The 10,594-nt window shown below is 36.2% G+C and overlaps 1 protein-coding gene across 1 annotated transcript; it reads left to right on the forward strand.

Annotated features, from left to right (window-relative positions):
* The first annotated feature begins 233 nt into the window (after positions 1–233).
* JCHAIN (joining chain of multimeric IgA and IgM) lies at positions 234–8,684 on the forward strand. Its single transcript, XM_025921376.2, has 4 exons — positions 234–393; positions 4,053–4,179; positions 6,241–6,321; positions 7,704–8,684. Exons 1-4 carry the CDS (start codon positions 330–332, stop codon positions 7,906–7,908), a joined length of 477 nt encoding a protein of 158 aa, XP_025777161.1. The 5' UTR covers positions 234–329; the 3' UTR covers positions 7,909–8,684.
* Positions 8,685–10,594: the final 1,910 nt, after the last annotated feature.

Raw genomic sequence — 10,594 nt, forward strand, 5'->3', positions numbered from 1 at the left:
ACATTCTTAATGTACTCTTGACTTGAAATCATTATGAATCATCTGGTTTAACTTTATAGAGCAAATGTGAAATAAAGAGTAATTGCATCAGAGTAGGTCTTTGGAGGGGCTACTTTGGAAGAAAATACAGAAATCTGAGACATACACTTCTGTCTAGTGCTGCATTTAAATTTCAGATTCCAACCGCAGTTGTGATTGTTTTTAGTTTGTTAGCTGCCTAGGGTGTTATTTTAAGAAAGCAGAAGCACCATCATTTGCACACTCCTTATAGTTCACACACCTTAACCCTGACTTTTTAGCTTCAGTTTTTCTAAAGAAGTGAAGCCAAGATGAAGAACCATTTGCTTTTCTGGGGAGTCCTAGCCATTTTTGTTAAGGCTGTTCTTGTGACAGGTATGTGGTATTTTGAAAATTAACCCAGATAAAAGGAAAAATACAACACAGATCTGCTCTTCAGTTTTAAACATTTGTGTTTGTGCTTCAGTTAGCTAGCTGTCTGGCTACTTTTTTCTAACATGCCTTAACCTTCATATGGGCAGTGATCTTTCTGCAGATGAGACTCATTGTAATTCTTTTTATTCTTTTTTTTTCTCTTATTTGTTTGCCTACTATAACTTAGAGAATAAGAAAATATATATATCTGGATAAGTGCTGACAGCTATGCTTATATAAATTTTCATATTGAATCTTGAAGACCAGTAATCCTCTCCTTGAGTACCTTAAGAGAGTATTCTGGAGACATGATATAATCATTACTGTAATTGTAATAATTACAATATAGAATGCTTGGGATTTTACTTACCCAGGGAGATTGATATTGCTTCTAACAACTTTCCTGAATCTGAGCCTACAGATTTCTTATGACACTTTAACAATGTTTAATATTATACAGGTTGCCTATAACTTGATGGCACAACTGTGGTTGTTTTGTTTATTAACCTTTCAAACTACTGTAGAAAATGGAATACACCCTGACCATAGATGTAATAATGTTCATGTAGAAGGGCAAAGTTAGAAATGATATAATTTGGCCTGTTTCTAACACTTACTGAGCTTATTTCTCTCATTTCAGAACAGGGTATGTTGTAATTAAGAAGTCGTTTTAAATATATTTTTTGCTAATTTAGCATTAGAAATAATGAATTTCTAATAATATTTAAACATAAAGATAGTAGAATTAAAAATGTACAGTATATGGACCTCTAATATATAAATAAACATTTATGAACATGTTTATATATCTATAAACATATATATGAAATACATATAGATACATTTGTAAAAGATCTGTCATTTCTTAAGTACATACTATTTTTCAGGCATTATGTTAGCTGCTTTACATATACTATTCCATTTAATTCTCACAGTAATCACTTGAGATAGGTACTATTAATATTTCTAACACATGGTTGAGTCCATTGAGATTTAGAAAGGTGAAATAACTTAGCTACAATCACATGGCAAGCATGTGGTAGGTAGAACCCCGGCCATCTAACCCTACAGACCACACTCCTAACTTCTATCCTCTTTTGCCTATATAGGAGAATCACTTTTTAGTAAACTCATGTTTATATCTAGTATGTGTTGTTAAGCATATTTTCTTATTTTTTGAACTGAATTAAATTTAACAAATATTTATTGAGCACCTGCTATGTCTCAGGTGCTCTTGGAATAAAGTAAGGTACATTCTAGTACTAACAGGTTTATTAGGAAAAATGCTGTCTGTCAGTGAGAATATTAGGATCTTTTAAGCCTTGGTGCATTGACTGTATTTGTATATTCCCTGGAAGATGTATTAGGTTGCCTAATATTTTTATATGATAACAGTAAGTAGTAATAAACAGGAATAGTTTTTTCCTAGGTTTCTGGTAAGAAAATTAATTATATGGGGCACCTGGGTGGCTGAGTCGGTTGAGCGTCTGACTTTGACTCGGGTCATGATCTTGTGGTTCCGGAGTTTGAGCCTGGCGTCGGGCTCTGTGATGACAGCTTAGAGCCTGGAGCTTGCTTCGGATTTTATGTCTCCCTCTCTCTCTGCTCTTACCCTGCTCATGCTCTGTCTTTCTCTCCTTCAAAAAGTAAATAAACAGTAAAAAAAAAAATGAAAAGAAAAGAAATTATATGCTATAAATAAAATAAAGACATTTTCTATTTAAGACTTAATAGACAAGTCACATACTTGACTCAATCGGTATTTTTGGTCAGGCGTTACATACTCATTTGTATTTTATTGAGAAAAACATTTAAGAGTCTTGAATATAGGAGTAGGGAAAAGACACCACTTAAGTCATCTTATTCTTTTCAAAATGTTAAGAAAAGTTTTATTATTATGTTGAATTGAATTCATAATGTTTCTTCTGCAATACTGTACAGACTTTGGGGTGCCTAGGTGGCTCAGTCGGTTAAGCATCCGACTTCGGCTCAGGTCACGATCTCATGGTCCGTGAGTTCGAGCCCCGCGTTGGGCTCTGTGCTGACAGCTCAGACCCTGGAGCCTGCTTCGGATTCTGTGTCTCCCTCTCTCTCTCTGCTCCTCCCCCGTTCATGCTCTGTCTCTCTCTGTCTCAAAAATAAATTTAAAAAATTAAAAAAAAAGATATTTAATACTGTACAGACTTTTATCAGAAGACATATTAAGAAGTTATGAATAATGCCATAATAATGCATTGTAAAGTGCTTCCAACAATTTGAAGTACAAAACAATGGTCTTAAAATGTTTTTGTAATGACTGTTAATCATTAAGACTGAAATACTGCAATTAGGTCCTCTCTGTTCTGGGATACCTCTGAAATAATTAGACTTCCAATTAAAATTATATCTATCCTGATCAATTTTATTATAGTGGGTTATAAGATTTTTTTTTCTAAAGCACCCTACATTGAATAAATAAAAGCTAAAATTTGTGAATTCTATCAAATTCAGTATTCTGGCTGGGAAATTATACTATAGTTTTGCAAGATGTTACCACTGGGAGAAACTAGGTAAAGTGTACATGGGTTCTCTCTTTGGTATTTATTATCACTGCCTGTGAATTTACAATGATCTAAAAATAAAAAAAATTAATAAAACAAAACAAAAATATATCAAACATCATTATTATTGTTTAATTAGCCTATTAAATAAAGTTGTTATAATTCTTCAAATACTTGCTAACTGATACAAGTCCTAATTATAAAAATTTTGTTTGTTTATTCTTTACAACACTTACCAGACCTCTTTTTCCAATATTCAGATTAGACCATAAATGTTGATTGTCAGAGTTAAGGCTTTAATGGTCATCTGTGTATCCATTCAAAAGCTTGTATCTTTAATATTTTCTAAACTGTTTTTGCAAATTTATAGCACTTTACATCTATATATACCATATCTTTTAAAACAATTCCTATCAGAAATATTAACATATATAGCACTTATTATTTTATTTGAATGAATCATTATGCCATGATAACCTGATTGTTATTATGAAAAAGAAGATAGGAAAATTATAGTAAAGAATATTTAAAAGTCTCACCAAGTAAGGTTATCTTGGAGAAAACGTGCCTGTTTTTAACTCTAATGCAATATAAGGAGTAAAAAAAGTTTAAATGGGGGTTCAGGAAGGATGTGACACTTCAAACTGGAACTATAAAGGCTGAAGTTATTTTTTGTTCACTTCTGAATAATTACTTTGGTCTGAGAGAAATATCATCTAGATTTTTTGTTTTCTCTATCATTTTGTCATTTGGCACCGATTTTTACAAGGCTGCATTATTCAGAGAGCCGTGCCTCTATTAAAAGTATTAGACGAAAATCAGAAATACTTCAGCCAGGTTCCCATAGACTGGTCCAAGAGAAAAAGAAAAAAAATTGTTTGGAGTGCATTTGGATTTCCTTCTTGATGCTGTAAGATTCCACTTAGCATTTTAGATTAGGAAAGAGAACAAATGGAGAAAGCTGAAACTGATCAACCACAAAACTTAGTTTTTCTACAGGAAAAAAGATAAATTACCTCAGTAAAAGTCCATAAACAGACCTTTCCCCCCCTTTCTTCTTAATAATGTTTTATCTTCAAGCCCAAGATGAAGATGAAAGGACTGTTCTCGTTGACAACAAATGTAAGTGTGTCCGGATTACTTCCAGGATCATCCCTTCTGCTGAAGATCCTAATGAAGACATTGTGGAGAGAAACATCAGAATTATGTACGTGGCATTTAAAAATTTTTTATATCTGCATGTTGTAAGCAGAGATACTTTCAGATATTAACCACTGTTTGAATGTAATATCTGTCTATACCCCTCTTTTTGATGTGCAGTACTTAGAAGAACTTATTTCTAAACTGTAAAAAAAGGTTAATTATCTATGTACATATATAGACATGCAGACTTTATGTGAGAGTTAAAAATGCTAATGGACAAAAGCACCTAGAACAGTGTTTGACCCACAGTAGACCCTCATATATGTTTATTACTTATCTTTCTCATTAAAGTCTTTCCTGATATTACTAGAGCCTTATACTCTAATAAGGAATAGATTCATTCATTCATTCATTCATTCATTCATTCATTCATTCAGGAAACATTTATTGACTGCTACTAAATGCCAGTGAGGATTGGAGCTGGGGATACAACAGTTTATATAAAACACAGCCCATGCCATCAAATAATCTACAGTCTGGTAGGAAATTTTAAGCAGTTTAAAAGGCAATCACGGTATTGTAAATGCTATGACAGGAATAAGCATAAGATATTTCAGAAGCACTAAGGAGGGGCACCCAGTCCAGTCCTGGAGGGTGAAGGGAAAATGGTGGTGGGAGTCAGGTGTTTGGAGTTAGTAGGTGGAAGTGGCTGTTAGCTGAGTGGGAGTTAATTGGGTAAATGTGTGTGGGGAGTGACAGGGTTGGTAGGTGAGACAGATCATTCTTGGGAAAACAAATGGTTGCTGTAAGGAATCGTATGAGATCATCATGTAACCTGCTTACCATAATCCCAGGCGCACTGCAAATACTTAGTAAATGTCAGAACTGTTAACTGCTTTTGTTATTGTTAAGACTTGGAGATGAGAAAAGCCTAGTAAATATGTGGAATTGCAAGCAGCTGCTTACAGCTGGCACGTAAAGAGGGTGGCATGGTGAGAGATGGGGCTGGAGAGGGGGAGGCATATCATGAAGTGCCTTCTGTGCCATCATAAGGGTACTCTGTTATTTGTGTGAAGACACTACAGGCTTTAGGCAGAGAAGAAAATTAGGCTAGTGTTTTAGAGGCCATTTTGGCGATAATGTGGCTAATATATTGCTACGATCTAGGAAAGAAACGGCGGTGTCCTGAACTGTGCACAGATTGCAAAGGATCAGAGTCAGTTGAACTGGTAGATGGATTCGATATGGGTCATTACAGAGAAGGAGGACTTAGAGACGGTGTCTAAGGTTTTGGCTTGACATGTATGTAGATGGTATTGCTAAATCCATCGTCACGTTTTCCTTTGTGTCCTTTGGTAAGGAGGGGTGCACATGAGGAGGAATGATGACATAGATGAAAAAATTGTAAGCATTAATGAAATCACCTCAACTAGTTGAGAAGGGCTACCTAATTTTTCACGGAACATCACCAAATCTAGGGATCTTGAGTGCAGTTACAGCTTTGCTACTTAGTAGTTGTGTGAACTTGGGTAGATCACAGAGCTCTCCAGTTGATACTTTCTGCAGTCCTAAAATATGGATAATAATATTTGTCCATTTATTCCACAAATATTGAGCACATTCTACATGCCACACATCTAGAAAGGCATTGAGAAAGCATAAATGTTTTTGCCACAAAGAACTTACATCATCTACTACAGCAACCACTCTGTAGACAAGCAACTATGAAATGGCCTTTGCCGTAATAAAGATACATGAACTTCATACATGAATGTCAGTGAGACAACAGAGGAAGGAGTTTGTTCAGGGGTGAGAATGATCATCGTAAAGAGGGTAAAATTTGAGCTGATTTTTAGAGGAAAAGCAGGGATTTTCCAACTAAGTGAAGATCATCGACAAAGGAGCTTCTGGGAGATTTATTTTGAATGGGAAATGTTTAAAATATGCAAATTACGGTGAAATCTGAGCAATAGTATTACTGTAGAGTGCTTGTAGAGTGTTATAGAGTACAAATGTATTAAACTGCTGATGAGACAGTAAGTACTGTGCCAGCAATATACCTATTACCAAAAATAGCAATATTTGCTAGTTTCATTATTTTGATCTCTTTTGTTTCTTTTTTTAGTGTTCCTCTGAGCAACAGGGAGAATATCTCTGATCCCACCTCACCACTGAGAACCAACTTTGTGTACCATTTGTCCGATGTGTAAGAGATTTTCTCCTTCATACTAATATAGATATGGAAGTTCATAACTTTTATTTAAACTTGTTAGTAAGAATGTTTCTGAATATATGAGGAATAAACATTTACCAATATAATTTGAGCTTTGAATACATTAATTCCTGTGTTCATTATGAGATATCATACATTTATAAAACTTTATCACAGATAAAAGTTAGCTATACATTTATTCTTATTTATTTATTTTTTAATGTTTTGTTTTATTATTGAGAGACAGAGAGAGACAGAGCATGAGCATGGGAGTGGCAGAGACAGGGGGAGACACAATCTGAAGTAGGCTCCAGGCTCTGAGCCCTCAGCACAGAGCCCTACGTGGTGTTTGAACTCGCAAACCGGGAGATCATGACCTGACGTCAGAAGACTAACCCACCGAGCCACCCAGGCGCCCCAGCTATAAATTTATTCTAAATAAGAAATTATTGCCATTAGTACAGGAAGGGCCAATTTGTCTTAATAGCTAGATAATTGGATTTCAGACATATTAACATGTAGGTGTTACTTTGGAAACTATGGAATCCAACATCAAACAATTTCTTTTCCTTAAAAATATTCTTCCTGGGGCGCCTTGGGTGGCTCAGTTGGATAAGCGTCCGATTTCGGCTCAGGTCATGATCTCACCGTTCATGGGTTTGAACCCCGCATCGGGCTCTGTGCTGACAGCTCAGAGCCTGGATCCTGCTTCTGATTCTGTGTATCCCCCCCTCTCTCTCTGCCCGTCTCCCACTCATACTCTGTCTCTCTCTCAAAAGTAAATAAATGTTAAAAAAAATTAAAAAAAAAATTCTTCCTTCCCAGGGCATCTGGGTGGCTCAGTTGGTTAAGCATCTGAATCTTCCTTTTGGCTCAGGCCATGGTCTTGCAATTCGTGAGATCGAGGCTTGCATCAGGCTCTACGCTGACAGCCGGGAGTCTGCTTGGGATTCTCTTTCCCTCTCTCACTGTTCCTTCCCCACGTGCATGCACAAGCTTTCTGTCTCTCAAAATAAATACACTTAAAAAATATTTCTTTCTTCTTTGTCACTGTAATTAACCTGTTTAATTCTCCTTTATGGTTAGGAACAAACCTAACAGACTAGAAGGTGAGGTACAGTATAGATAAAACCATGATATTGTCATATCATTAATTTATATTGTTTACTTTCAACGAATTTTTGTATATTAAAGGCTGAAAAATCCTGTTAACTATTCTGTATTGTAGAGCAGCTGAGGTCTGAAAGGAGCTACCTTTTGTTAGTGGTCAAGTCAGAGCTGCAAGAGCCAGCTGATTGTGGATAGAAACGAATAGTCACTCAGGTTCTGATACAACCTCTGGTGGATATTGTCTAATACGTATTTTTATTTTTCAGCTGTAAAAAATGTGATCCTGTGGAAGTAGAGCTGGATAATCAAATAGTTATGGCCAGCCAAAGCAACATCTGTGATGAAGAGAGTGAGGTCTGCTACACTTATGACAGAAACAAGTGCTACACAAATAGGGTCCCATTTACCTATGGTGGTGTGACCAGGATGGTGGAAACAGCCTTGACCCCGGATTCCTGTTACCCTGACTAACTGAAGTCACTGCTGACTGCATAGCTCCTTATCTTAAAAGGCTCTTCATTTCGATGCAGAAAGTTAATATATTTACCACCAGTGAATTTGAAACAATGATTTTTTTTCCTTCATGTAAAACTAACCCCCCCAATTGAAATAGTAACATTATTATTTTTATTGAAATGACTTTTCAACTGTATGTTCTTAACTCTAAGTAGTGAAGTCTCTCATTATCCTTGCCTGAAGGGGTAGATGCCCTTAAGAATATAATTCCTAGCATTTAAAAAGAAACAAGGGGAGAAAATAAAACTCAAAAGAGTAAAAATCAGAAGACATAATTAAATTTCAACTTTCTTATCTTTTCTTTTTTTTTTTTTTTTGGCATTGCCTTGGAGAGCCAGAGCTTTTGCACCTTCCATACTGTTCTCTTTTTAAAAAGTGTCACTGTGCAGAGAAAATTTATATGTAAACATAGGTCAATTATATGTCTTCACTAGAAAAATAATAATTGGAAAACGTGTTTCCAAAATATTTGTGAAAGTAATTTAAAATGGGATCTCCATTTATGAGACTAATGAGCTGAATGTGACATCATTAAATGCGTATTTGAAAAATATATTTTGACATAGCACAGACTCGATGGCAGATGACACAGACTTTTTTTTGATAATCAGGGTAGTGTAGGAAATTTCCATTGGAAATCATGTATCTTGTAACTGACTCTGATGAAATATGTATTCCAAAATATGTATTCTCTAGCACAGTTTGAATAATTAAATAGATTCATAAGCATATACCTGTGTGAAATAATTTATTGACAAAAATTGTGGAAACTTTGTTGTATATAAGTTAAAATATAACTTATTACTGATGACAGTGTGTAAGTACGATATAATTATGCATTAATCACTGAATCCATACCTGTACATATTTGAAGTAGCTTCATCATTTAAACCTAGAATTAAATTAAAAGGCAAGGTCCTTCTTGACAAACATAGTGTTTATCGTGGCACATAAACTTCTTATGGCAGAAAGCCAAGGCCAGTTGACATACATATCCCAGGGTTCTGTGGAAAGTAAATGCTGACTTTGGATTTGAAATAATGGGAGGCTGCTTAGTAAAAGTTTCCTGAAGAGGCATTGTTCTGTTTTCTCTCTCTCTCTCTCTTTTTTTTTTAAACTTTATTTACTTTGACAGAGAGAGCGAGAGCATGTGAGCATGAGTGAGCGAGTAGGGGAGGGGCAGAGTGAGAGGGAGACACAGAATCCCAAGCAGGCTCTGCATTGTCAGCACAGATGCAGGACTCAAACTCGTGAACCGTGAGATCATGACCTGAATGGAAACCAAGAGTCAGACGCTTAACCGACTGAACCACCCAGGCAGGCGTCTCTTTTTTTAAATGGTAACAGTAATTTTTAATAACTTCCACTGTGTTCATACTGATTATTCAGTGTTTTTTTTTTTTGTTGTTTTGTTTTGTTTTGTTTTGTTTTGCTTTTTTTGGATCAGTAGGGATCGTAGTTTTGATCAGTAGGGATCAGTAGGGATCGTAGTTTTGATGTGTTAAAGATACATCATTCTTGACTAATCTTTGATCTAGTGTGTGGTTTTAGCCAAGTCTTTGAATTTTATTTAATTAGGAAACATTTATTAAATATTTATCACGTGCAAGGAACCGTGCTATATTTTTTGGTGATTAAGCTGTGGTAAGTGCCCTCAAAATCGTCACCACCACTCACTCCCTAGACCTCTGCCCCATTGTCATCTTATGAAGTTCACCGTGTTTTTTAAAACTGCAAACCCTATTTCCTTATCTTGGTTTATTTCTCCCCATGCACTTATCACCCTCTAGTAGGCTATATAATTTACTTATTTATCACATTTATGGTTTCTTTCCCCCTCTAGAGTATAAGGTCCACAAGGGCAGATATTTTTGTCCAATGATGTATCCCCAGCACCCAGCACATCGCCTGGCACATTGAGGTGCTCAATAAATATTTGTTGAATGAATGAACATGAATACAACTTACTTGAGGAGATAAGACACATGCATAAGTAATGACAATCATCTGACAGAATCTCATGAGGGCAAAGCAATAAGGTCCGAAGCATTATAAGAATTTATGGGCGGCTTCTGGGAAACGTGATCAAAAAAGATGTGACCACCTATTGACCCATAGGCAGGACCTGGGCACTTCGAGGCTTCTCTCTCCGTCCCCTGTCCTTGGAACGTGGGTTCCCCTCGCCTTTCCTTCTCCCAGAGGCTGCTCCAGGTACATCGCCTTGAGATAGTGATGTGGCGTTGAAAACACCTGCATGGCATGCGTGTTTGAGCCCAGGTAAAGCCTCTTTATAAGCTTTTAAGATTTGGTGGGCAGGTGTGGGGATCCATTCATCTTGACAAGCCTTGTACGTAAGTTCCCTTTGCTATTGTTAAAATTGCCGCCTACCAACATGGTCTGCTTCTTTCTTTGGTCTCTCCCTGTCCTCTGTGTCAAGAGGCTGGTTTCAGATTATACCAGGAGAGTTCCCGAGAGGCTTGTGAATCCATGTTTCTATCCGCCCCCACCCCGTTGTTTTATTGAGATATAATTGACATATAACACTGTGTACAGCATAATGACTTTACATATGTATCTATCGTGAAATATTACCACAATAAGTTTAGTTAACATCTGTCGCCTCATATAGTTACAAAAATTT

Source organism: Puma concolor, chromosome B1, assembly GCF_028749965.1.
Source record: "Puma concolor isolate L17-30 chromosome B1, mPumCon1.1.hap2, whole genome shotgun sequence".
Lineage (NCBI taxonomy): Eukaryota > Metazoa > Chordata > Mammalia > Carnivora > Felidae > Puma > Puma concolor.

Coding starts and splice junctions, on each gene's coding strand:
- JCHAIN (XM_025921376.2), top strand. CDS start 330: ATGAAGAACCATTTGCTTTTCTGGGGAGTCCTAGCCATTTTTGTTAAG. Junction 394..4,052: donor TAAGGCTGTTCTTGTGACAG/GTATGTGGTATT, acceptor TTTATCTTCAAG/CCCAAGATGAAGATGAAAGG. Junction 4,180..6,240: donor GAGAGAAACATCAGAATTAT/GTACGTGGCATT, acceptor TTCTTTTTTTAG/TGTTCCTCTGAGCAACAGGG.